The 27,912-nt window shown below is 38.8% G+C and overlaps 1 protein-coding gene across 5 annotated transcripts in view; it reads left to right on the forward strand.

The window, feature by feature from the left end:
- CSRNP3 (cysteine and serine rich nuclear protein 3) overlaps positions 1–27,912 on the forward strand; it is a 146,983-nt gene that overhangs the window by 86,270 nt on the left and 32,801 nt on the right. For 2 of the 5 annotated variants that reach the window (XM_045031873.1, XM_045031874.1), the window contains exon 3: positions 27,162–27,332. In XM_045031873.1, coding sequence (XP_044887808.1) covers positions 27,162–27,332 — 171 coding nt within the window. Of the gene's footprint in view, positions 1–3,600; positions 3,696–25,228; positions 25,352–25,734; positions 25,780–27,161; positions 27,333–27,912 lie in introns of those variants that run through there. The other 3 variants (XM_045031877.1, XM_045031878.1, XM_045031875.1) reach the window with 3 other exon arrangements.

Below are 27,912 nucleotides of genomic sequence, written 5' to 3' on the forward strand. Positions count from 1 at the left end.
GTTTCTGATGCCAGAAGTCAGTGCGAGCTTCACCATTGACTTCACTGACTTGAGTCGCAGGAGGATCAGATCCATGGTTCTCAGTGTTCATAGGGTCCAGTCCTATTGCCACAGAAGTACATGACAAAACTTCCATTGAGTTCAGTAAGAACAGGATTGGGCCCTTAATGAGCAACAAGCTGATAATTATGTATTCTAAAGATGGAGTTATTGAAAAGGATAACAAGTGGGTATTTTCATTTGTAGATTGTTAATGAATAAACAGCATTCCTGTTTACTCAAAGTGCAATAAATAATTCTAGAGTTAATTAACTACTTTTATAGAAACCTGTACCTCTGCACTGTAAATGTCATGATTAATTATTTATGAGTTACTAGTTTTCAGGGAAATAGAGAGGAATTCTGTTATCACCAGTACTATGTTAAAATTTTAAATAAGACTGTCTCATGCACTCTTTTAGAAGTAGAAATTAGGCTGTCTCAAAATGTTCTGAAATTAATCATCAGTAATAATAATGTTAAGAATAGTCATTAACCGTGTATCCTTTTTTATGTATGTGCTTTCGTTATTTTTTAAAATATAATTATCAGCCTCATGTAAAATGCCTTAGGTGAATGGCAAAGGAAGTTAACAAATACAAATAAATTGATTTTATTTCTTTGTATAATTATAACTAAAATACAGTCACTGGATATCATCATAAAAAGTAGATTAAAATCTTCATGGTAGAGTACAATTTATCATTTAGGTTCAGGGCCTGATTCTGAAAACTTTACTTAAATTCTTACTCACCTGAGTAGTCCTATTTGAAATCATTCAGACTAGTTGCATGAGTAAGGGTTGCCAGATCAGGCCCTTGATTGGTGACACAAGTTTGAATTATGATGTTTCTTTTGAGAGAAAATAATCATTCAGTAGCTCTGGTCTCCATAAACGGATAGAAGCAGCAAAGAATCCTGTGGCACCTTATAGACTAACTGACGTTTTGCAGCATGAGCTTTCGTGGGTGAATACCCACTTCTTCGGATGCAAGACCGAAGAAGTGGGTATTCACCCACGAAAGCTCATGCTGCAAAACGTCTGTTAGTCTATAAGGTGCCACAGGATTCTTTGATGCTTCTACAGAACCAGACTAACACGGCTACCCCTCTGATACTTGACATAAACGGATAAATATTGGCAGCCTAAATGTTTAATAAAGTGTTTTGATAAAATAACAGTTAACAGGGAATATTATCTCTTTAGAACATTAATAGAAATGTATGTTATATGAGGCATAACATAGTGCAAGATTATCACCACAAAAATTATAATTCACTTTTAAAAACTCCTCTGAATTCCACCTTTTCTGTAATGGAAAAAAAAAAGGTTGTGAGAGGATTTCCATAATTTTCGCTGCCTTAATGAGTTAAAGCAGCTTTATAATTTGTTATTCCTTCCTCATAGTAGACCTCAGCTGATAAAAATATCCATAGATAGTGAAATCAGTGGCATGCCTGGCTTTCTCAGACAAAACTCCCATGTGATCATATAGGCAGCCTCAGTGAGACTGAAGCTGCTCAGCAAGCAGTAGGTAATGAGTCTTTGTGCAGAGTGAAGCTCTTGTCGCTGAACAATAAAGCATATGGTACCAGCAATAAAACACAGTGCTGGGAAATTTAAGAAGATCCTGATGGAAGTAGGAAGACAGTGAATATGTCACACGTTATAAAATGATCAATCTATTTTGGTTCCTAATTAATAAAAAGAGTGCATGGATTGGAAAAACAACAATTTGAACAGGTCAGTTATTTTATAGATTATTAAAATGCTTCTGTGTTTTGAATTTAATCAGTGCTTTGGCTACTTTTGCTTTTTTTAAAAATATATTTTTTTTGCTTTTGGAAAGGTGTGGCTTGAGTGATGCACATCATTCTGATATCTAGCTAAATAAATTGGTTAAGTACTATAATCAGATTTGTTCTACAAATATTTTTACTATAACTCCACATCAGACTTCATTTATTCATGAAAAACTGAATAGTCAGTAAGAAATAAAATTAATGCTAAAATGGATCTGTTGCCAGTATAGAAATATAAAATATTAAATAGCAACATCCATTATTCTTATGTCTTCAAGCTCAATATTTTCCTGATAGGAAATGTGTTGCATCACTGTTATTTATTTTATTTTAAAAATGATTCATTTTGGAACATAAATAACAATGAACTTAGATTTTTCACATTGTTTTTTCTGGAGTATCTTGAAAATGGTGCTTTTAGAAATATAAGTACATATACACACATGAATGATTCATTATGAAACTGCATTCAACAAATTCTGACAGTGTTAACAAGATGGATTATATTTTACTTTGTATTTTTCAAACAGGTATTAATTTCAGTTAGTAATTCATATAGTTGATGTACTTTTTATTTTTAAAAATGGTCCCAATGATCCTAATGGCCTATGATCACATTAATACACAGTATAGATATAGAGTTTCTCTAACACATTAGTGGTCTAGAGATTAGTCTTATTAAAACTTCTTTGTTTTTAAATGATTTTACAGTAGTGTTTTTCTCATTGCTCCAGCAGTTTAAAAGACACAAGATGCATATACTGGCAAATCTGAAAGAATTTGAATTGCTAATTTTTAGAGAGTGTTTCAGCAATAGGGAAGTTGAATGTTTGAATAGGGAGGATGCTGTCTGTAGGAAGAGAAGGAAAAGAAGTAGAAAATAAAACATTGAATCTCTTCCTAAAGCCAGATCAGCATTTTTACTTTCTTTGATATAATTGTAATGATTTAAACTGAAATATGTATTTCTAAAAATAACATCTTAAATGGTTTAAACATTTAAAATACTTAATATCCATGCATCCAGAGTTTTGGCACAGTATTTGATTGTGATTTATACTTGGGAGGATTAGCAGTCATTTTATTGCTGATTATTAATTATACTAATGATCAATAAATGTAAATAATTCTGTATATTGCCTCCTTACATTAATACAGTTTTACTATTGTATCTGTAACTGATGCTAATTCATATCGAGGCATCTGAATCAAGGTGAGTATGCATTAAACTCATGAATTTCAAAATACAATATTGAAATAGATCCTTTTTAAAATATAGCATCTAGTGAGCTATATTTAAAAAAGCAGAGGGCAGTTGCTGAGAATTGTATATCAGCCTTCTACATGTATTTATTTGACTGTTCTGGTCACCTTGGAAACTAGCTGCTGCAGACTGATTTTGTTTTTTGGTGGGTGTTTAATATACTTGAATTAAAATATCTGCCTCCTAATAATCACAATAGGAGATATGCTTTTGACTTATCAGTATTTAGTGGCAATAGCTTTTTCTCTCCACCATCTCCTCCCCACCCCCACCCTTCAGCTCTCCAGTGATTCAGGTATTCCGGCTGAACTGCAGCTCTACAATTTCTTACCCAGCATTCCCTTTTTGTTGCTGGCAGGCCTTCACCAGCCTTATGTAAATGAGACAAGCACAGTAGCTTTAACTGCAGAGGGGGGAGAAATGAGTTCAAAGGTCACGGGACTGGTGGAAGGCTGTAACAGTTGACTGAAAAAAATATACTGGATACTGCAGTAGTCTGTAGCTGCTATAAAATGAAGCACACTTTTTGTTTTCTGTGTTAGGAAGTTCTTACAGCTTTTCTGCAACAATTGTAGTACACTGTCTACAGGTATGGGTTGAAAGATTATATGTTCTGCATTATTTGCTTTGATTCCTACATGAAGTTTTTTTAAAGTTTTAATTGGTTTGCATTTGTTGCTTTGGCTTTGGAGTTGTAATTCTTCTGCTGTGCTGCTTTCAGGTGAAATACTCGTACTTTGTTGCCTTAAATATATGATGTTTTTCTCCTAATTTGAAAAACAAAGTTTAAAAATGTTAAATGTAATATACTCTAATTTGATTTAATGGTCTTTAATCATGTATAAAATACTTCTTTACCTTTTGAACCTCTTGGGTGAAGGGGGAGGGAAAACCATTCCTTAACTGGATGTGCAGTTTTTTAATTAGAAGACAAATAAATCAAAGTACCTCTTAATGGTTCTCGTTTGGCAGGAATTTTTTAATATCTTATTGTTTGTTTTTAAATTAGGAAAAAAAATTCTAATTTCTTGGTATTTCTTTGAAAAATATAGAATTCCCTTGTATACATCATCATTATTATTGATAGAATTTAAGTGCAGATGCTGTGAAGTCATCAAAGAAATCATGGTTTTCTTTTGCTTCATTTAAAATCAGATTTTTTTAACTTAAAAATTTCCTTAGACAAACATGTTAATTTTGGAAAGAGTTTTCTGTATGATATGTATATTGCTTTTAATTATACAGTGTAGAGAGAAATGCCATTTTATTTATGTTATACTGTCTACCTTATTAGTGAACCCCTTTTTAACTTTGAAAGACTGTTAGTGGTTTCCTGATAACCATTTATTTATTCCCTGGGCAGAGACCTTGTTTTCATCTTTACATATTAAACTTAAAATTACTTTTTAATTTATTTTTGAGCTCTGATATGTTTGCTTTGATTAAAAATAGGTGAACTCTCATGGTTAAATTTGTGCGGTATGCTAACAGAACATTTAGGGCTAAATCCTGCAGTCCTGACTCAGTCAGCTTCAGTGGGATTCGGATAAAGTCTTTCTTGTCTTGTCTTGTAAACTGTAGCCATACAAATAGTCTTTCTTTATTCAGTGGTCCCAGCCTAGGGTAGTTGTATGAATAAGCACTGCAAGATTAGAATCTACTTGCCTGAGTAAAGTGAGGAAAATCCTGCCTGAAATGTAACTTTTCATAAAATATCTGACTAAATTTTACTTAATATGTGCCACATCCTGTAAAGTGCTTATCAGTTTGGCCCTGACCCAGGAAAATCCTGTGTTTAAGTGCTTTCCTGGATCAGGACCAGAGTAATCAGCACCTTGCAGTATCAAAATATATGTGCTATACATCATTTAGAACCCAATCCTGCAAGCATTTTCACTGGGATCTTCAAAGATGCTTTAGGAAGGTAGATGCCCAACTCCCATTAAATTTCAGTGGAAGTTGGGAACCTGAGTCCCTGAGGTGTCTTTGAAAATCCCAGCATCTACATCTGGAGCGCCTATCAAAGCCAATTTGGAATCCATGCAGGATCAGGCCCTGAAATGCCTTTCTCTTTTGTACTACATCTTACATTTCAAATAATCTTTGGGAGGAGTGCATATATTTTAATGAACAGAACTGAATGAGAAAAAATGCTCTAAAGAACTCTCAAAATATATTGTGTATGTTCAACCATCACTTTATATGAAGCATAATACTAATGAACAAATAGGAGTGTTATCTGCCCTGTTCACTGGCAAATTTTATTGTACAAGATTGAAAGAATCTGTTGCACATAAGTAACAGGAAAAAGTAAAGCTATATCTAGCCATGTAATTACCATATTTGTGTAAAACAAACCTGATACATTTTAAGATTAGATTTATGAGATTAAGTACTTACAGTAAACATACACTCAGACATTTAACTGCTTCTTCTAAAATTACAAGAGGAGCATCGCTGTAGAACAGCGTCCCCGTAGTTCTAATGAAATCATAACATTTGGGTATGTGTCTCCTTTATATATATGGAAACAGATGCAGAACAGTCTTCCTTTGGATACAATCTAAAGAAATTGTTGTGTTGTATGTTCTAATAGACTGAGTCTTTTATTCCTATTCTGGATGTTAGTTTAGAAAATGAAAGAACTGATTACAGATTTTGTTCTGTTTTTGTTTTATTCTGTGACTAGAGCACACAAGATGTACCATGTTTTGCTGATAATTTCTCATAGTTTCCAAAACATCCTACATTAATAATGTGGGCCTAGTGAAAGACAGTTTATCTATATTTTGAATGCTAGCTAATAAGATTTTTAAAAAATCATGATAGAATACAATATTTTGTTCACCATAGTACAACATTAGTGTGAATAGGGAGGTTTGATTCTAATCACAATTACTGTTTACACTGTAATACCATTGACTTCAGTGGTTTTATTCATGATGTACACCAATGTGCAAGAGGTCAGAATCTGGCCCAGAATGTTTTAGACTGGGTATTCATAAACCAAGAAAATAATCTAATCTTGTCCAATGCCTCAAGAAATTTGGCCTGGTTTATTTAACAAAAGGAGAAAACCACCATTGTTTAGAACTATCTGTCTTATTTGGTCAGATAGATGGATTAATCAAAAATAATTTACAGTTTAATGATTAATTCAGAGGCTTAAAGCCAAATTTTTAAGTGCATCATAATTCCATTTTTCCATATTTTTAAATACACTTTGTTTGCAATAATATTTACTGGAGAATGTCCCTACTTGTTGGAAGGCTCACCCCCTGAAAAATGGACATGTTCTACTTAACAAAGCAGTACATGAATTTGCTGTGTATAAAACTCTTATTTGTTCTCCAAAGATACTTCTAACAACTGAACCTGAAGTTTAAGCACTTATCTCTTTAAAGGAACAGATGGCAGATCATGCTGAAGTGAGACAGGTGTAATCTTTTGTGAGATTGGTAAAGCTTTTTGAAAGATAAATTGTCTTGTTGTCTGTCAGCCATCTATCTTTGTCATCACTCTGAACCAGTTACAAGTTGAGACAAATTGGGCCATCCTCTCGGCAAAATATCACGGAACACCATAAAATCTATACAATTTTGTTTCCATTTGAACAGTCTTACTAAGTGAGTTTAGATTATTGTTATCTCACTTCTGCTATGTTGCTCTTGGTTCTGAAGAATGGTTGAATATAACTAGAAGATAAAAATGACCTATTTACAAGAATACACAAATAGCAAAAATGATTTACCAGGTTAAAATGGATCCAGCAAAAATAATGTGGCTTTTATTTCTCCTGCTCCCTGTCATATTTTAGAGTTCAACCCACATCTGTGAGAGATTGTATCACCACTTGTCCTGCATGCCTTAAAATGCTCTGCTGCTGTAGCTCCTTGTGTGGATGCTCCCAGCCAGCAGACAAGCATACACTGAGTGTCTGTGTTGAGCAACCTAGATTTAGCAAATCTGACTCCAGCAGCCTGTTTGTTACACCATTGCCGCACTCTGGTCTCCACCAGCTTCGGTTATTACTAGCCAAGTGACCCCAACACACTCCCAGTCCTGAATTTCCCCAAACCATCTGTCCTGAAATGTCCAGCACTCTCCTGGAACATTTAGAGAAGTAATACGGTCAATTGCTTCTTTAAGGAGACAAAAGCACAGCAGCTTGTTGTTTTAACTGGAAATAATCACTTCAAGTTAAACACAGCACTGGGTTGATTTAGAGTAAAAGTAAAATAAGTTTATTTCATCAAAAAGAGATTTTAAGTGAGTTCAGGTATAAGGGGTAATGTCAGAAATGGTTACAAACATATAAAAGTGAAAAACTTTCTCATGACTAAGACTTAACAAAACTACAGTATTGGGTCAAGGTAAGATTTTTACCACACTTCATTTGACCAAGATGACTGACCCCTGCTGTGATCAGGATCTTCCACAAAGTCCAAAGTGCTCAGTTCCTTTGTCATGTTAGGTGAAAGATAACTTGGGGTTCTCTGCCCCTGTTTTATGAACTTTTGAAATGTATTCTCAAAGTCCAGTGGCACAGTTGTGAGGAAAGGTGCCATGGAGTCTGATGGAGATGGTTCCATGCTGGCTTCTTCCCTGCTGTTGCTTTCTATAACGCAAACTGATTTGCCCCTGCAGCCTCCAGTATGTCAATGAATCTCCTCTTGACTGTGATTGCCAGTTATCTGTGATTGCACCTGGATGAAGGCATCAACCTTTCCTTTGTCTGGAAAAAAACTGTTTACCCACTCCCCAGACATGTCTGGTTCAAACACATAAGAATGACCATACCGAGTTAGACCAATGGCCGGTGCCAGATGCTTCCATGGGAGTGAACAGAACAGGGCACTTTATTAGATGATCCATCCCCTGTTGTCCAGTCCCAGCTTCTAGAGGTACCTAAAGCATAGTATTGCGTCCCTGACCATCTTGACTAATAGCCATTGATGGATCTATCCTCCGTGACTTTATCTAATTCTTTTTTCAGTCCTGTTATACTTTTGGACTTTACAGTAACCCCTGGCAAGGAGTTCTGCAGGTTCACTGTGCGTTGTGTGAGGAAGCACTTCCTTATGTTAGTTTTAAACTTGCTGCCTATTATTTTCATTTGGTGACCCCTGGTTCGTGTGTTATGTGGAGGGGTAAACAACACTTCCTTATTCACTTTCTCCATACTATTCATGATTTTATAGACCTCTATCATATTGCCCCTTAGCCTTCTCTTTTCCAAGCTGAACAGTCTCAGTCTTTTTGTAATCACTCCTCATATGGAAGCTGTTCTGTATTGTTTTTCCAGTGATACCTTGCATGATGCTTATTAGATACAGATTATGACATAAGTGAATTGGGGTACAATGAACTAGTCAGGCCAGTTGAAACTCACTACCTGACACCAGTGAACCTCTTGCCCTTTGGCACTTGGGATGCTCTTAAAGTCACATTCCCCTAAAATAGCTGTATCATACTAATGAGAGCTATGATTAACGTGAATAATTAAAAAAAAAGAAAACTGGAAAATAGCCATTAATTTCCTACTCCAGGCTTGGATGTAATTCTTCCCTGCACCTCTTCCCACCACTCTTACCCTCAAAAGAAAGCTGCAATTTCAGTGTGTCTGCTTCTCTCTTTCCTATCACTTCATACCGATTTTACACAAGGAAGCAGTGCAACAAGAAAAAGAGAAGCAAATAAATCAGGGTCAGCATAAAATTTGTGTTGAAACATGCCCAAAATGTAAGTTAGAGGGCATCTACAAGGGAAATTTGGATGTACCCATCAAAAGATACTCAACTTGTTTATTAGCTAAGTTTCACAAATCATTTCATAAACTTTTTAACTAGGTTTCTTGACATAATTTGGGGCTGGATTTTAGTCTCTTCCCACAAGCAGAGAAGCTAGGGAGTCAATCATCCTTACTGGCTGGTGTGAAATAGGGAATGCTAGTTCCAGAGTATCGACTGTGGAAATCTGATTGAGAGCTGTTGCTTCTTAAAGTACTACCCAATTGAAGCAGCAGGAACTTCCCACTAGGCTCCATTGCCTCTGCTGCCACACAGCAAAGAGGGAGTCAGAAAATGAGTTGTGTTATCAGCAGGGCCGGCTCTAGGCACCAGCCTAGCAAGCATGTGCCTGGTGCGGCAAACGGGAAAGGGCGGCTTCCTGGGCGGTCTCAGGGCGGCACTGCAGCAGCTTTCGGCAGCACGCCGGCGGCAGCTCCTCGGCCGTTCCCATGACAGCGGCAGTTCCTGCTCCGGTTCCCTTGTTGGCGGCATGACAGCAGCAGCTTTTTTTTTTTTCCTTCGCCACTTGGGGCAGCAAAAAAGGTAGAGCCGGCCCTGGTTATTGGGGGAAAAAAGGGGCCAGAAGAGGAGCACAGTGGGCCCCAGCCTCCATATTGTTGCCTAGTTCAGCATGAGACTGGGGTTGCATTTTTGAGCAGATCCTCAGGATCCTTGGGACTTGGGAGCCTGTACATATTACCCACTGTGTAACCTTAATTCTTGGAAGCTCTGGGTTCTTGCTGGCCCAGCTGTGGGTTTCTCTGTGGGAGGAGATTATTCCTTTAATAGGAGAGGCAGTTTTCAAAGCTTAACATATCTGGTTTCAGTTCTGTGACTTTTAGACAATTATTTTAGGTTAATTTTCTTTTTAGAAATAAATAGTGCCGTCTAACTTTTTAAAACAACACGAATATTAAAGAAAAACAGTTTTGATTGATAGCAAACATTTTCAGTTTCTTTGGCTGTGGGATAGCGCTTCTTAGCAAATTTAATTTCTTTACAAGTAAAGAAAAAATAGAAATAATTGTTTTTTACTTTTCACATCCACAGAGAAATTTTAGTGATGGCAGACTTTCAAGGAACAATTACTTGAAAGTCATGGTGAAAAGGAAAAAAGTCGTGGACTATAATAAAAGGAAGTCAAAGCAGTAAGCTTTGTCTTGTGCCAGTTTCTTTTTTTTAAATCTTTTTCACTTCATTAGTGCAAATGACAAAAACAATGATACCCTTTCCAATGTGAGGTTTGACAGCTGATCTCTATAATCTAAAAGTAACCCTCTGTATTTTCAAAATATTTTCTTGGGAGAGGGGGGAAATCTCATGACCCCTTGGGAAATTAAAGTTCTCACAGAAATTCCATTCATGTGCTCTTTTGTGTTGCCAGAATCATTGCGGAGCTCCTGCTGGTTATTAACTTCCAAATCAGCCCAGGGTTTAACTTTGTGGCTTTCAGTTAAGTTGATTCAACTGCTTATCATCACATCCTCCCACAAATACATTACTCACATATGGGAATTACATTTTTTGTCATACATCTTTCTTTGTAAAAGCAAAATGAAACATGAAAATTACAGACTATCTAACATGCATGACAAAAGTTGAGCCCTTTAAAGGTAAAATTGACATGGGAATTCGAGAGAGAAAATACAGAAAAATAAATATGAACAAAATATCTAGTGAGAGACTTAAAAGTACAGCTTCTATAACTAGGCATGACAGAATTTTATTTTTCATAATTTCAACAAATATTATTTTTAAGCTTTTTATTTTATTTAAATTTGCATAGTTGCACAAAATTAAGCATTTTAAGCATTTTAATTTTTTTATCAATTTAAATTTTCTCAGTTTTGGGAAATTATGAGGGGGGTGAGACAAAAGAAGTCCGACAATTATTTAATAACAGCAGAGATTAAGATTCAAAAAGTTAGTTTTATAACCATTAAAACACAAATTGTCAACATCACAAGTCAAAACATACAAAGTAAATATCCTTAAATCAACTCTGAACTTCTCAAGCAGCATTTTTCTTACTTTGCCTGTCTGTAAATTTCAGCTATTATCAATGGAAATATTTTTTTACTTGTGTATGTACAGTGAAATCAATGTTTACTGACATTTACCAATAAAATATTTAATCCTTCCAAGACTACCCTACATACTTCCACAGTAATGCTTTTCACCATGACATGGTGTAGATAATTAATTTTGTCCCAGCAGAGTCCTCTGAATAAGATGATGTTGGACGGTCATAAGGCAGTTATAAGTCAGCTAGCACAGTAGGAAATGGGTTAGCTGTTTAGTTTCTATTCATCCCTGGTGAAAACACTGTCTTTTAGGAAATGGGTGAATGCACACTTCTTATTCAAACTGAGCCTCCTCTGTAAGCCCTCTGAAAAGGTTTTCAGCTTTGAGTTTTAAAACAAAGTGAAAAGGATTGTAAGACATTTTTATTTTCGAGCTGCCAGCTCATTTGAGCTACAAATGTAAGATTTTGCTCTTTATTGCAACAAGGAGGATCTGCTCAACATTCACATTCAAAGCAATTTGGGTCTATGGTACTTCTAAGTTAATCTCATCCTGGTCTCTAACTTTGCACATGGCAAATACCCCTGTTTGTACATGCAGTTGCATGTCAAAATGGGAATTTTACTCTCCTTTCTATACAGTAACTTCGGCTTGCATCCGAAGAAGTGGGTATTCACCCACGAAAGCTCATGCTGCAAAACGTCTGTTAGTCTATAAGGTGCCACAGGATTCTTTGCTGCTTCTACAGTAACTTTTCTGGCAGTCATGGGATATTAAAACAGATGCATACACTACATCTTACCCCTGAAACCTGAGGGTTGTCTCATTAATCTGTGAGTCCCGTAGCCCACATCAACTCAAGAGGCTGTAGTCACTAAATATAACAATTAATTATGCTACCATTTGAAACCTTTCGGTAGCTGATAAAATGTTTTTTTTAATTTGAAACTTAAATTGTGCTGGTGATTTTTGTATAGCTAGAAGAGTTACTAAACATATTTTTAACACACAAGGGGAGACTTATTTTCAGTAATAGTTTCAGATAAACCCATTATTGTTAACTCTTGTGATTTTTAGTCTTTTTCTTAAAGCCTGAGCCAGTGAAATTATGCTATTGCATGAAACTCACAGCCTTTGTTTAAAAAATAACTTTTCAGCCTTTGTGGTTGCAGAGAAAAGTTTGAACATGCGAAGTAAATGCACCCTAAAAGCTAAAAAAACCTAGAAGGCAAATAAAAAGAACTCAACATTTATTAATTTAAAAACCTTCTATTTTTAAGCCACTCATGATTTTTTGGGGTCTGGACTCATGATTCTTGAACATTTTGGGTTGACGATAAAACTGTGAGTTGGAATATTACATGTTGGTTGTATGTTGTCTTTGATTTGGGCATGAAAACTTGTGCACATAAAGCCACTTTTAAATTTTGAACCTATTAAGAAAAACCTCATGATCTTCCAGTAGACTTTAAAAAATTATCTTTTCCATTATGAATAGTTTTTATTGGATTCATCCTCTGAGGACAAACTAACCCCATTCACTTAAATATCTTTTTACTAATTGCTGTTTAATATGGTAAGCTCTAGTTAGAAAAATAACTTTTCTCAGATTCAGAGGTAAATAATAATACTTCCTCTCTACTGATAGAAGTGTGTGTGTACTCTAAAGTTTTGAACTCCAGTTTCCAGTTACTTCTGTTCACAAAATCATGCCTAGCATTTTCCTCAATCATCACTTTGCATTTCAGAGGCATGTAGTCCAAAATCCTGAATGGAGACAGCCTTCTAACAGGTCATTTCTGGATCTATACCTCAATTTTGCAAGGTGCTTAATAGTATGGTCTCATGCAAAATCAACCTCCTACTGATAATTTTACATTTGTTTATGGGGAACCTGAAAATAATTATTTTGGTTCAGATACCATTCCTCAAATATTTCTGCTAAGGAAAAGAACAATTCATAATGTATCTCTGAGCCACTATTTCATCTCGTCCATTTATGGTGGCTAACCCATATAATTTCCCAGTAGGCCATCATCCAAGACAGCCCTACAAGTCATAGTAGAGCTACTAAAGAAACAGTGACCGCTGACCAAATATGTAATAATAACTGTGCAGAATATTTCTTCTCTGTCTCCAAAAATGTGGACAGATTTGCCCAATGTACTATAGAACTGGGCTATAAGAGTGTTCTTGTCTATTTAACAATTTGTACAAAGATACAAATGTTAGGTTTTAGTATTTCAGAAGATGACCTTTTCCTTTGTTTAAAAAAACTAACCTCATTGCCCTTATATTTCAAGACACAAAGAGAAAAAAACCCATGATCAGTTTAAAGTATATAGTATTTTAAATTAAGGAAAACAAAGAACAAACAAAAGTTTCATGAGAAAACACCCTGAGTGTATATCCTCTCTAACAGATTGTACCAGTTTTGAGCACACAATTCTGCTGTCTGTGCAAAGAGACAGTTCTTAGGAATTTAAAAAGACGGTACACAACAAATAAAAACATACATTACAAGTTGCCGGAACAAAATCCATTTACACTCTTTAAATAATGTATATATTAAATGTATATATACTAAAATTATATAATACTATGTCCAAAACATCTATATTAAAAGACTATTAAAGTTGCAAGGCCAAGGTCTTAGAAGTTAAGAAATGCCAGAATTAAGGTGGCTGATGCTATCTTAATTCAGCTCCTTTCTGCATATTCATTATGATACCATCTTTATTTACATGATCACATGCTATTTTTTCTACCTACCTCATTCAGTGACCAGAAAGGCTGATGCTCATTGAATGGGTTGCTATTCCATATTTCTCTTTATCTTCATCTTTCAACCTATAATCCCAGGTGTTATTTACTGCGCACCATATAAATCCTACACTGAATACAGAAATATTAATTTCTTCCTGGGTTTTTCTATGATGCTATCATCATAGCATCTCAGTGCTTTACAACTAATTAATTTATCTTCACAACAGCCACAAAGGGTGAGGTGGTGGTATCCCCATTTTACACATGGGCACTGAGGCAGAGGTTAAGGGGGAAATTGTCAAAGTGTTGACTAATTTTGAGTGCTCAATTTGAGACATCTGGGGCCTGATTTTTCAGAGAACTTTGCATTTTATAGCACTTTATATGTTCAGACCAGAGCTCCCATTGACCTATGTTCCAGTTGGGAATGCTGAGCACTTCTGCAAATCAGCCCCCAGGTGTCTCAAGTTCAGAATTCAGAAAATAAGAAACACCTCTGAAAAGTTTAGTTTGTGACTTGTTCATCATCACACGGGAACTGTATAAGAAGTGGGGGGGGGGGCGGGCGGTGGTGGTGGTGTAGAATCAAATTCTGCAGGATGACATTAAACTCTCTTAACTACAAGGTTGTCTTACTGCAATCCCCTGCTGCATTCACTACACACTTTCCAGTTTATCATCTACATCTGGGTTCTCAAACTGGGGGTCGGGAACCCTCAGGGGGTTGCAAGGTTATTACATGTGGGGGGTCGTGAGCTGTCAGTCTCCACCCCAAACCCTGCTTTGCCTCCAGCATTTATAATGGTGTTAAATATATTTAAAAGTGTTTTTAATTTATAAGGGGGTCGCACTCAGAGGCTATGTGAAAGGGGTCACCAGTACAAAAGTTTTAGGACCACTGTTCTATATGGATCTGGCTTTAGAAGAGGGTGGAGATGCATTTTACCAGTGAGCTTCATGCCTATTTGTCAAACAGTGAATGCTGAGACTTGGGACTCCTGTGTTGAATTCCAGGATCTGTAGGGGAGTATTCGCAAGTGGTCATAAGCCATTAATAACATAAATAATAAATCTGTTAGTCTTTAAGGTGCCACAGGACTCCTCATTTTTATAAACCATTAATCCTCTCCTTGTCTCCTTTTGCTCTGATTCCCTTCTCTCCAGCTCCTGCCCTTGTCCTCCCCCCACTATTCTCTCCCACTCCTGTCTCCTCTGTCCCCAATCCCACTACTGTCTTACATCTGACTCCTGCCATCCCTGACCCTACAGCCCCTGCCCCTGTTCCCCCTTCCCTGGCTCTTGATCTTCCCCCCCTTTCCTTCTTGTTCCTACCCTGTCCCCATCTTTTACTTTCCTCTGTGCTTGTCCCTTCTCCCCACTCCTGCTCCTAATCATCCCATCCATCCTGAACGCTGCCTCTCTTCACATTTTACATTTTTTTCCCTTTCCTGCCACTGTTTCTTGCTCTTCTGCATTTGAGTCAGGCCACATCCTTCTCTTCTTCAATTCTCAGATGCCAGTAGTGGGAGAATTGAAAGCACATGAGACACTGTTCTGGTGCCTCACACCAGCGTCCCTCTTACAGGGAAGGTCCTACTCAGACACCATAGTCACAGGATGGAGCATGCTTAGTTGCTCTTTGGGAATCAGCACTTAGGAGCTGTGAGGAGATGGAGCATGCTCAGTGCAGACAGAATCTTCAGAGAATTCAGCTTCCAAACTCTAACAATTCTTTAGTAAGCACGTGCAGATTGCAGTTTTTCAGAGGCTTATAACTTGGCCAAAGGGGGTGAATTTTCACATGAATAGCAAAAGACACATCCTTGACACCAGGGAGATGTCCCTGCCAAATTTCAAGTCCCTGCTGCAAAGCATGAAGGTCCTAGAGCTTTATAATGAAACAATGAAACAATTGTAAGGTTTTTTTTCCCTTAAATTATGGGCAAAACAACTTTTTTCCTAACCTTGATCTTGGAAATGGTTGAACTGTTTTAGCTGAAACTTCCTCCTCTCTTCCCTTATATACAAATCTAATCTTCTACAGACTTGGGTAAGGAAGTTAGGGATAACACATTTATTTCAAGTTGATCAGGGATTTCAGTTAACTTTTATTGAAGCAAAACAAAATCAGTGTTTTAGAAAAAGAATTATAAAATGAACAGTAAATGTTACCATGGAGATATTGTTTAATACAGCTGCTTTGTTTTCAAACTTTACTGCTATAGAATTTATCTGGGATCATTCTCTTCTGAATAAAACTGCCAGATTGGACGTCATGGATATAGCTCCCATTAGTGCTATATAGGGTACCACTGGTTAAGAATTAACTAAATTCCTATGTTTTGTAATGTAATAATTCCAAAGATTTTCCAAATGCAGTACAGTGTCAGTGGAAGTCTTGGGCATCCTCTGTATTACTGTTACGATGCAAAATACTGTTAGGGTGGACATTGTAATGGCTTTGAAGGCTCTGTTGATGTGATATGCTGTAATTATAAAATAAAAAATGACTTTTCAAAGTACTATAGAATTAGCTGCCTTAGGAGGTCATTGAATCAAATGCTTAGTTGGATTTTTAAGGAACTGGCTCTGCATGCTAAGAAACAGTAGAACGGTCCCACGTCCGGTCTGACAGCCTCTGTGCTGTTGAGGAGGATGAAAGCCTCAGGGAAGGAGAACATCCAACTGGAGCAGAGGGAAATGATTCCATAGTTGGGACCCTCCTTCCAGCTGATGTTGTTGTATCCTCCCACACTGAGGATACCTCTCTGGGGGAGTGAACTCCAGTTATTAGGAAGAGACAGGTATTAGTAATGCGATTCAATCATCGGAAACATAGATAGCTGGATTTGCGATGACCAGGAGAACCGCATGGTAACTTGCCTGCCTGGTGTGAAGGTTGCGGATCTCTCAAGACATCTAGATAGACTTATGTGTAGTGGAGGAGCAAGTGGTAGTGGTACATGTAGGTACCAATGACATAGGGAAAGGAGAGAGGTCCTGGAGGACAAATTTAGGCTAATAGATAAGAGATTGAAGTCCAGGACCTCCATGGTAGCATTCTCTGAAATGCTTCCAGTTCCACGTTCAGGGCCAGTTAGGCAGAACTGCAGGGTCTCAATGTATGGATGGGATGATAGTGTAGGGAGGAGGGGTTTAGATTTATTAGGAACTGGGGAAACTTTGGGGAAAGGGAGAGACTATACAGGTAGGATGGGCTCCACCTAAACCAAAATGGAACCAGATTGCTGGTGCTTAAAATTAAAAAGGTCGTAGAGCAGTTTTTAAACTAAGGGCTGGGGAAAGCAAACGAGTGCAGACATCCTTTAGGGGAGGATCTATAAATAAAGATTCCCTATGTCCTAATAAGGAGGAGAGGATGGAAGATTATAAAATACAGGTAGGATCTGATGAGAGAGAGTCAAATGCAAAAAAAGCCCCATTCAATTACATCATGTAATGGCAGACAGCTAAAAAGTGACAAGTTTTTAAAGTGCTTATATACCAATGCTAGAAGTCTAAATAATAAGATGGGTAAACTAGAGTGCCTCATATTAAATGATGATATTGATGTAATAAGCATCACCAAAACTTGATGTAATGAGGATAATCAATGGGACAGTAATACCAGGGTACAAAATATATTGAAAGGATAGAACAGGTCATGCTGGTGGGGAAGTGGCACTATATGTGAAAGAGAGCATAGAATCAAATAAAGTAAAAATATTAAATGAACCAAACTGTAGCATATAGTCTCTATGGATAGTAATTCAATGCTTGAATAATAAGAATATAGCAGTAGGGATATATTACAGACCACCTGACCAGGACGGTGATAGTGACTATGAAATGCTCAGGGAGATTAGAGAGGCTATTAAAATAAAAAACTCTTAATAATAATAATAATAATAATTAATAATAATGGGGGATTTCAACTATCCCCATATTGACTGGGTACATATCACCTCAGGATAGGATGCAGAGATAAAGTTTCTTGACACCTTAAATGACTGCTTCTTGGAGCAGCTAGGCCTGGAAACCACAGGAGGAGAGGCAATTCTTGATTTAGTCCTAAAGTGGAGCACAGAATCACGTCCAAGAGGTGAATGTAGCTGGACCACTTGATAATAGTGACCATAATATAATAAAATTTAACATCCCTTTAGCTGGGAAAACACAGCAGCCTAACACTGTAGCATTTAATTTGAGAAAGGGGAACTACACAAAAAAGAGGAGGTTAGTTAAACAGAAATTAAAAGGTACATCACCAAAAGTAAAATCCCTGGAAGCTGCATGGAAACTTTTTAAAGACACTATTAACAGAGGCTCAATTTAAATATATACCCCAAATTAAAAAACATAGTAAGAGAACCAAAAAAGAGCCACCATGGCTAAACAACAAAGTAAAAGAAGCAATGAGAGGCAAAAAGGCATCCTTTAAAAAGTGGAAGTTAAATCCTAATGAGGAAAATAGAAAGGAGCATAAACTCTGGCAAACAAAGTGAAAAATATAATTAGGAAGGCCAAAAAAGAATTTGAAGAACAGCTAGCCAAAGACTCAAAAAGTAATAGCAAATTTTTTTTTAAGTATATAGAAGCAGGAAGCCTGCTAAACAACTAGTGGGGCCACTGGACAATCAAGATGCTAAAGGAGCACTCAAGGACGATAAGGCCATTGCAGAGAAACTAAATGAAATCTTTGCATCGGTCTTCACAGTTGAGGGTGTGAAGGAGATTCCCAAACCTGAGCATTTCTTTTTAGGTGACAAATCTGAGGAACTGTCCCCAGATTGAGGTTTCATTAAAGAAGGTTTTGGAACAAATTGATAAACTAAACAGTAATAAGTCACCAGGACCAGATGGTATTCACCCAAAAGTTCTGAAGGAACTCAAATGTGAAATTGTAGGACTACTAATTGTCATCTGTAACCTACCATTTAAATCAGTTTCTGTACCAAATGACGGAGGATAGCTAATGTGATGCCAATTTTTAAAAAGGGCCCCAGAGGAGACCATGGCAATTAAGGCCGGCAAACTTGACTTCAGTACTAGGCATACTGGTTGAAACTATAGTAAAGAACAAAATTGTCAGACACATAGATGAACTAATTTGTTGGGGAATAGTCAACATGGTTTTTGTAAAGGGAAATCATGCCTCACCAATCTACTAGAATTCTTTGAGGAGGTCAACAAGCATGTGGCCAAGGGGGATCCAGTGGATATAGTGTATTTAGATTTTCAGAAAGCCTTTGGCAAGGTCCCTCACCAAAGGTTCTTAAGCAAAGAAAGCAGTCATGGGATAAGAGGGAAGGTTCTCTCATGGATTGGTAACTGGTTAAAAGATAGGAAACAAAGGGTAGGAATAAATAGTCAGTTTTCAGAATGGAGAGAGGTAAATAGTGTTGTCCCCCAGGGGTCTGTACTGGGCCCAATCCTATTTTACATATTCATAAATGATCTGGAAAAGGAGTAAACAGTGAGGTGGGAAAATTTGCAGATGATACAAAACTGCTCAAAATAGTTAAGTCCCAGGCAGACTGCGAAGAGCCACAAAAGGATCTCTCAAAACTGGGTGACTGGGCAAGAAAATGGCAGATGAAATTCAATGTTGTTAAATGCAAAGTAATGCACATTGGAAAACATAATCCCAATTATACATATAAAATTATGGGGTCTAAATTAGCTGTTACCACTCAATAAAGAATCTTGGAGTCATTGTGGATAGTTCTCTGAAAACATCCACTCAATGTGCCGTGGCAGTCAAAAAAGCAAACAGAATGTTGGGAATCATTAATAAAGGGATAGATAAGAGAGAAAATATCATATTGCCTCTATATAAACCCATGGTATGCCCACATCTTGAATACTGCATGCAGATCTGGTTTCCCAATCTCAAAAAAGATATATTGGGCTTGGAAAAGGTTCAGAAAAGGGCAACAAACACGATTAGGCTGCCGTATGAGGAGAGATTAATAAAACTGGGACTTTTCAGATTGGAAAAGATACGACTAAGGGGGGGATATGATAAAGGTCTATAAAATCATGACTGGTGTGGCGAAAGTAAATAAGGAAGTGTTATTTACTCCTCATAACACAAGAACTAGGAGTCACCAAATGAAATTAATAGGCAGCAGGTTTAAAACAAACAAACAGAAGTATTTTTTCACACAATGCAAAGTCAACCGTGGAACTCCTTGCCAGACGATGTGTTGAAGGCCAAGACTATAACAGGGTTCAAAAAAGAACTAGATACATTCATGGAGGATAGGTCCATCAATGGCTATTAGCCAGGATGGGCAGGGATGGTGTCCCTAGCCTCTGTTTGCCAGAAGCTGGGGATGGGCGACAGGGACTGGATCACTTGATGATTACACTGGTCTACAATTTTTGAGAAGTCGTCTGCTTCAGAGATAAAATGTGCTATTTATTATGTATTTTGATGTGCTGAATTCAAATATGACAATTAAAACAACTGATTGGCTACTGTTTCTAAGTTATTTAAGTTTTTACATTTTATGTCTATGTATATTGTGTAGATAGTAGAGTTTTAATCATAAATTGTAAACCTAGGTCTTTTCATGTTTATGGTTGCTTTACATGATAATATTTCACCTGTCCTGTTTATGTAACACTTTAAAAATCAGCAAAAGAGTTATATAACTAAAATGCATTATGTACGTAGTTTAGTCCTATTCAGTGTCTACTCGGCGCTTCTTGGCTTGTCTCTTGTATTCATTAAATGGAGCATGTCTTGTCACTGTCCAGCAATAGTCTGCAAGCATTGATGGGCTCCATTTGCCCTGATAGCGTTTCTCCATTGTTGCAATGTCCTGGTGAAATCGCTCGCCGTGCTCGTCGCTCACTGCTCCGCAGTTCGGTGGAAAAAAATCTAGATGAGAGTGCAAAAAATGTATCTTTAGTGACATGTTGCAACCAAGGCTTTTGTATGCCTTGAGGAGGTTTTCCACCAACAACCTGTAGTTGTCTGCCTTGTTGTTTCCGAGAAAATTTATTGCCACTAACTGGAAGGCTTTCCATGCCGTCTTTTCTCTGCCACGCAGTGCATGGTCAAATGCATCATCTCGAAGAAGTTCACGAATCTGAGGACCAACAAAGACACCTTCCTTTATCTTAGCTTCACTTAACCTTGGAAATTTTCCACGGAGGTACTTGAAAGCTGCTTGTGTTTTGTCAATGGCCTTGACAAAGTTCTTCATCAGACCCAGCTTGATGTGTAAGGGTGGTAACAAAATCTTCCTTGATTCAACAAGTGGTGGATGCTGAACACTTTTCCTCCCAGGCTCCAATGACTGTCGGAGTGGCCAATCTTTCTTGATGTAGTGGGAATCTCTTGCACAACTATCCCATTCGCAGAGAAAACAGCAGTACTTTGTGTATCCAGTCTGCAGACCAAGCAAGAGAGCAACAACCTTCCAATCGCCACAAAGCTGCCACTGATGTTGGTCATAGTTTATGCACCTCAAAAGTTGTTTCATGTTGTCATAGGTTTCCTTCATATGGACTGCATGACCAACTGGAATTGATGGCAAAACATTGCCATTATGCAGTAAAACAGCTTTAAGACTTGTCTTTGATGAATCAATGAACAGTCTCCACTCATCTGGATCGTGAACGATGTTGAGGGCTGCCATCACACCATCGATGTTGTTGCAGGCTACAAGATCACCTTCCATGAAGAAGAATGGGACAAGATCCTTTTGACGGTCACGGAAAATGGAAACCTTAACATCACCTGCCAGGAGATTCCACTGCTGTAGTCTGGAGCCCAACAGCTCTGCCTTCCTCTTGGGTAGTTCCAAATCCCTGACAAGGTCATTCAGTTCACCTTGTGTTATGAGGTGTGGTTCAGAGGAGGAGGATGGGAGAAAATGTGGGTCCTGTGACATTGATGGTTCAGGACCAGAAGTTTCATCCTCTTCCTCGTCTGACTCAAGTGAGAATGATTCTGGTGCATCAGGAACCGGCAGTCCTTCTCCGTGGGGTACTGGGCGTATAGCTGATGGAATGTTTGGATAATGCACAGTCCACTTTTTCTTCTTTGACACACCTTTCCCAACTGGAGGCACCATGCAGAAGTAACAATTGCTGGTCTGATCTGTTGGCTCTCTCCAAATCATTGGCACTGCAAAAGGCATAGATTTCCTTTTCCTGTTCAACCACTGGCGAAGATTTGTTGCACAAGTGTTGCAGCATATGTGTGGGGCCCACCTCTTGTCCTGATCTCCAATTTTGCAGCCAAAATAAAGGTGATAGGCTTTCTTAACCATAGTGGTTATACTGCGCTTTTGTGATGCAAAAGTCACTTCACCACAAACATAGCAGAAGTTATCTGCACTGTTCACACAAGTACGAGGCATCTCTGCTCACTTTGGCTAAAAAGAAATGTGTCCCTTTGCAAAATCAAACACTGACAAATAAGAGAGCACGACACTGTATGATTTCTAGAGCTGATATAAGGCAATTTGTTCAGCAGAGTGATGTAAGCTTCGTTATGATTGCATCATCCATGACTTCTAGGAATAACATGATGCAATTCATATCATGTATGACGCAATACCAGCTTCAGATTGCATCATTCATTGTTTTGCCTAAAAAGCAAGTACTGTCCAAACCCAGTCATAGATTTATTCATAGATCCAGTCAAAGATGTATTTTAGTCATTTCTGGTTTAAATTGAGATCCCTTCCCTTTATAACTCACTTATCCTCCGCTATTCCCAAGTCAAGGGTCGTATATACTGACCCAATAGCATACCTTGAAAACTAGAGCCAATCAACAATTTTAAGCATCATTTTCGTTCTCAGTGACCCAGAATTAGTAAAGTTTGACTACATTTATTTCAGAAGCATTTTGCCTGTAGAGCAGTGTTACCTGTTCCGTTTATTCCCTCTGGGGCACCTGACATCGGCCACTGTTGGAAGACAGGATACTGGCTAGATGGACCTATGGTCTGACCCAGCATGGTTGTTCTTATGTTCTTTAGAGGTACTCCAGTCTCTTGCTTCAGGTGAAAACTAGGATGAGATAGCATTGTATAGCAAGCAAAGAGCATTATGTACGCTATGGTTGGGTGGGTTTCGCTGCACCTTATCCTGCAGTATTTCCAAAGTCGTGAGAGGAGCTGCTGCATGGAACATTTCAATGTCTTTCAAGCAGTCCTGCTGGAAGCCATAGAATGAAACATTTCCTGGTTGCTGCTGGCAGTCCCGCAGCAGCTGAACACGGTGGAGTGCCGTTTCTGGTCCTGAGAAACAAGTACTGTCTGGTGGGATCGCATCATTATGCAGTTATGAGATGACGAACTTTTGTATGCACAAGGCCACTTTCCAGGATCTGTGTTCGAAGCTCTCCCCAGCCCTGCAGCGAAGCAACACTAAAATGAGACCTGCTCTAACAGTGGAAAAGCAAGTGGCGATCACTGTGTGGAAGCTTGCAATGCCAAACTGCTACTGGTCAGTGAGGAATCAATTTGGAGATGGTAAATCCACCATGCAGGATGTTGTGATCCAAGTATGCAGGGACATTAATCTCCTTTTGCTAAGAAGGGTTGTGACTCTGGGCAATGTGCAGGAGATACTGAATGGTTTTGTTGCATTGGGGTTCCCTAACTGCAGTGGGGTGATATCACTCTCCTGAGGGTACAAGAGGTGGCAAAGGAACAGATTCTGCAAGCGCCAAGTACAGACTGGGTCCTTATGTTGCCATGCTATGTACTGTGATAATTCCAGGCAAATGAATAATTGAGTGGCATGGGAAAGTGTCCTACCATGGTAGAAGAAATAAGGCAGCCCTCCACAGAAACCTTCTGCAATGGATTTCAGAGTACCTCCACGAAAGTTTCCTGGGGATCTCTATGGAGAATTCCTGAGCCATGCCTGCATACATAAACAGTCTTTTTCATGGGGCAACCTCTGCCTAGCTGCTGCGGCCACTGGGAAGCAGATAGCCACTCTCTACCTCACCTTTCTATTTTAATTAAAAATAGACTATAAGAACATGTGACCCCAAAATACTACTTAGAATTGCATAATCACCAGAGGTTCCTTCCCCAACGTCATACTCGGCCGAAATGCTGTTCTGCAACTGGGTAGACTGCTCCAGGGTTACAAACAGCTCCTGACTCTCTGGGTGAATGGAATCCCATTTTCCTCCTCCTCTTCCTCATCCAAGACCACCTCAGTGTTGCCTGTGCTGGTCCGGGACTGTGACTCCTTAGAGGTATCCATGCTGCTCTTGGGGTTTGTGGTGGGGTTGCCGCTGAGAATCGCATGCACCTCCTTGTAGAAGCAGCATGTCTGTGGTGCTGCACCAGAGTTGCTGTTTGCCTCCCTTGCCTTCTGATACGCCTGCTGCAGTTCCTTGATTTTCACTTAGCACTTCTGAGTGTCCCTGATGTAGCTCTTCTTCTCCATGCCCCATGTGATCTGCTCATAGATGTCTATGTTTCTATGGCTGGATTGGAGCTGTGCCTCCATAGCCTCTTCTCGCCACAGACCAAGAAGATCCACCACCTTCTGTGTACTCCAGGCTGGAGTGCATTTGGAGTGTGGAGCTGTCGTGATCAGCTCTCCACGGTGAAAAAAACAGGACATGGAAATTCATGAGTTCCTGGTCCTTTGACAGGGGAGAATCTGTTTCCTGTGTACAGTAACTCCTCACTTAAAGTCATCCCAGTTAACGTTGTTTCATTGTTACGTTGCTGATCAATTGGGGAACATGCTTGTTTAAAGTTGTGCAATGCTCCCTTCTAACATAGTTTGGCAGCCGCCTGCTTTGTCTACTGCTTGCAGGAAGAGCAGCCCATTGCAGCTAGCTGGTGGGGGGCTTGGAACCAGGGTGGACTGGCAGCTCCTCTATCAGCTTCCCGCTCCCCTAAGTTCCCTGTGCTGCAGCCACCCAGCAGGCTAGTAATTGCAGCTGTTCGTCCTCCCATTGCCATGTGCTGCTCCTGCCCTCTTCCTTGGAGCTGCTCCCCGAGACTCCTGCTTGCTGTGCAGGGGGAGGGAAGGAAGAGGGGGGCTAATGTCAGGGTGTCCCTCTCCCTCCTGCTCCTGCACCCCACTTACCCCATTTTCCATAGAGCAGGGGGGACACACCAGGGCTCAGGATGGAGAGAGCTTGCAGCAGCTGGTCTCAGCAAGCTGATCTAATTAACAAGGCAGTGTACTTAAAAGGGGAAATGCGCATATCTCTCTCTCACATACCCCCTCCCTCCATTCCTGCTGCCTTGTAGAGTGAGAGAGTTAACCTTTGAGGGCTCAGCCAATTGCTAATTCATCATTTAGCAGTAAGGGAAATATCCCACCCTCTGGCTCCTCCACCTCAACCAAGCTTCACAATCATCATCACTGTGTACCAGTATTAAATTGTTTGTTTAAAACTTGTGTGTGTGTGTGTGTGTGTGTGTGTGTGTGTGTGTGAAAAATTTCCCTGGAACCTAAACCCCTCATTTACATTAATTCTTATGGGGAAATGGGATTCGCTTAACACCGTTTCACTTAAAGTTGCATTTTTCAGGAACATAACTACAACGTTAAGTGAGGAGTTACTGTACTTGGCTGCTGTGCAGTGGAGTTGAAAACATTTACCAGCATGGTCATAGTGGAGCATTGTGGGAAACCTCCTGGAGGCCAGTTGAGTTGATGTAAGCAACACCGTGTGTACACTGCCTCTATATTGACCTGACAACATCGAATTAAGCACTCTGCCTCTTGTGGAGGTGGAATAATTAAGTCAACTTAGCAGGCGAGTTACATCGGTGGAAGGGGCCTGGTAGTGAAGACACATGCATTATTAGATAGATGTAAGGCAACTTACATCGACCTTACTATAGTGTAGACCAAGCCTTAATAGGCAAACAATCCATTATAGCAAATCCTAATTCTTACAGTTAAATATGCAGAAAACAAAAAAAACTCTTATAATAAGATAATGTCCATGTCTATAGTTTCTGCTTTCCACTTATAAAGGCAAGGTTATGCAGAGCTGCTGTGCTAAAAATTTTTTTTTTCTATAACTCATTCCTAGGTGGCGTTGTGCGAGGCTTTGAAGCAAGATAGAGCAGAGAAGCAGGTCTAACTCTGTATTTTGTCAATTTGGTTAATTGAAATCTAATTCATAGGCCCTGTTCCTGCAATGTACTGCATCTGTGTGGAGTGCTATTGAAGTCAGTGGGTTCTGTGCAGGTGTAAGGGGTCTACCCAAGCGCAGCACACTACAGGATCAAAGCCTTAGTGGTTACACAGCTGACATGCTGTACTGATGTCTTGCCCCCACTACCTTCTTTTAAACCAGAGGAATGTGGTTTGTTTTCCTTAATTTTTTGAATAAACCTAAAAACTTCTTGTCCTCATATTTTATGTGAAAACTTTATTCAAAAAGGATTATTTGTTTATATGGCAAAGTCCAGTCCTGTTGATATGCAAAGGGCACATGTCCTCTGAGCAAACTCTGGGTATCCTTGCCTTTCCCACCTCCAACTGTACAACATGGGAGCAAGGGCAGACTGTCCCCTAAAATGATTCATTTTATAATACCTTTTAAAATTAGTATCTGATTAGTTAACTACCTGGTTTTCTGTACAAAATCTTATCTCATGAGACTGAAACATATTAGGCTTCCCACCATTTCTTACCATGTGGAAAGGTGAGGTATGTCCTATGAAAAATAAGACAGTATTCTTCAGTGATTAGTGTAAGTGGCTGGGAGCAAGGAATTGCTGAATCCTAAATCTGACTTAGCTACTGATTTGTTAAATGGCCTTTGGAAAGGCATTGACCCTCCCTGTAAAATGGCAATAATCATCATTTCCCAACTGTATCACACAGGAGCAATGTGATAATTGATTAATTAGTTAATTTATGTAGACCACTTTGAGTGCTAAATACTATTTCCTCCCTTTTGAATCCCTTTGCCCTGTGCTGCAGTGAACTTCTCTCTGTTGAGAGAGGCTAGCGGCATCTCCCTCCAGGGCCTGTCAAGGCCACACATTCAGTCAGCCTGAGGAATTTTGAAGAGAAACTCAAGGCCCAATCCTAAAAGGTACTAAAATCAGTGGAAGTTTAGGGTGCTCAACACCTGAGGATCAGGCCCTTAATGAGATGCTTTCGCATTTCTGTGTATCTCTGTTGGCCTGAGAACAGCCTGTTTTCAAATTAGATTTTAGTGCTTTCCATAAAGGGGGTAACTGTTGTAACAAAAGATACCTCTCATCATGAAAAGCAATCTGTTGTACCCCTTCTTCTTGGATAGCAAATTACTACTGGGTTTGGTTTTATGTTTCTTTTTACTTTCCTATAATGTATACAATACATGCCAATAAACAGTCATTCAGGAACAAAAGTGATAGTCCATCTTGTGTATAAAAATCCCTATAAAATTACATTGTAGACCTTGATTGCATGGGATCAGTGATCAAATTTTTCAGTGCTTCATTGCTCTTGTTCCTGTTACAGGTACATGTGACAGCGTTGCAGCTATGAGTGGAATTTTAAAGAGAAAATTTGAAGAAGTTGATGGCTCCTCACCCTGCTCCTCTGTGCGGGAATCTGATGACGACATTTCTAGCAGTGAAAGTGCTGACAGTGGTGATAGCGTCAATCCATCCACTTCTAATCATTTTACCCGTAAGTACTAAAGTTGTATATAAGACACATTGTTTCGCTCTACAAGAGAAACCATATTACGTGGTGACAGGTTTCAGTGGTAGCCGTGTTAGTCTGTATCAGCAAAAAAACCAAGGAGTCCTTGTGACACCTTAGAGACTTAACAAATTTATTTGGGCATAAGCTTTCGTGGGCTTATGCCCAAATAAGATGTATGAAGTAGAAGATACAGTAGCAGGTATAAATACATGAAAGGGTGTGGGGTGCTTTACCAAGTGTTAAGTCAGTCTAATGAGATAAATCAATTAACAGCAGGATACCAAGGGAGGAGAAATAACTTTTGAAGTGGTAAGAGAGTGGCCCATTACAGACAGTTGACAAGAGGGTATGAGTAACAGTAGAGAGAAATTAGTATTGGGGAAATGGGCAGTTTATGTGATTAGAATATCTGATGAGAATGGATTTGTTTTTGGCAGTGGGGTGTTGGTTGCATTTAGGGGTATTTTTGAATACTGAGTTGAATATTTTAAACAGTCTAGGGCCAGGTTCTGCAACTTTCCTTTGCACAAATAGTCCCACTGAAGAAGTCAATTGCTTAATT

Source organism: Mauremys mutica, chromosome 10 (genome assembly GCF_020497125.1).
Source record: "Mauremys mutica isolate MM-2020 ecotype Southern chromosome 10, ASM2049712v1, whole genome shotgun sequence".
In the NCBI taxonomy this organism is placed as follows: domain Eukaryota; kingdom Metazoa; phylum Chordata; order Testudines; family Geoemydidae; genus Mauremys; species Mauremys mutica.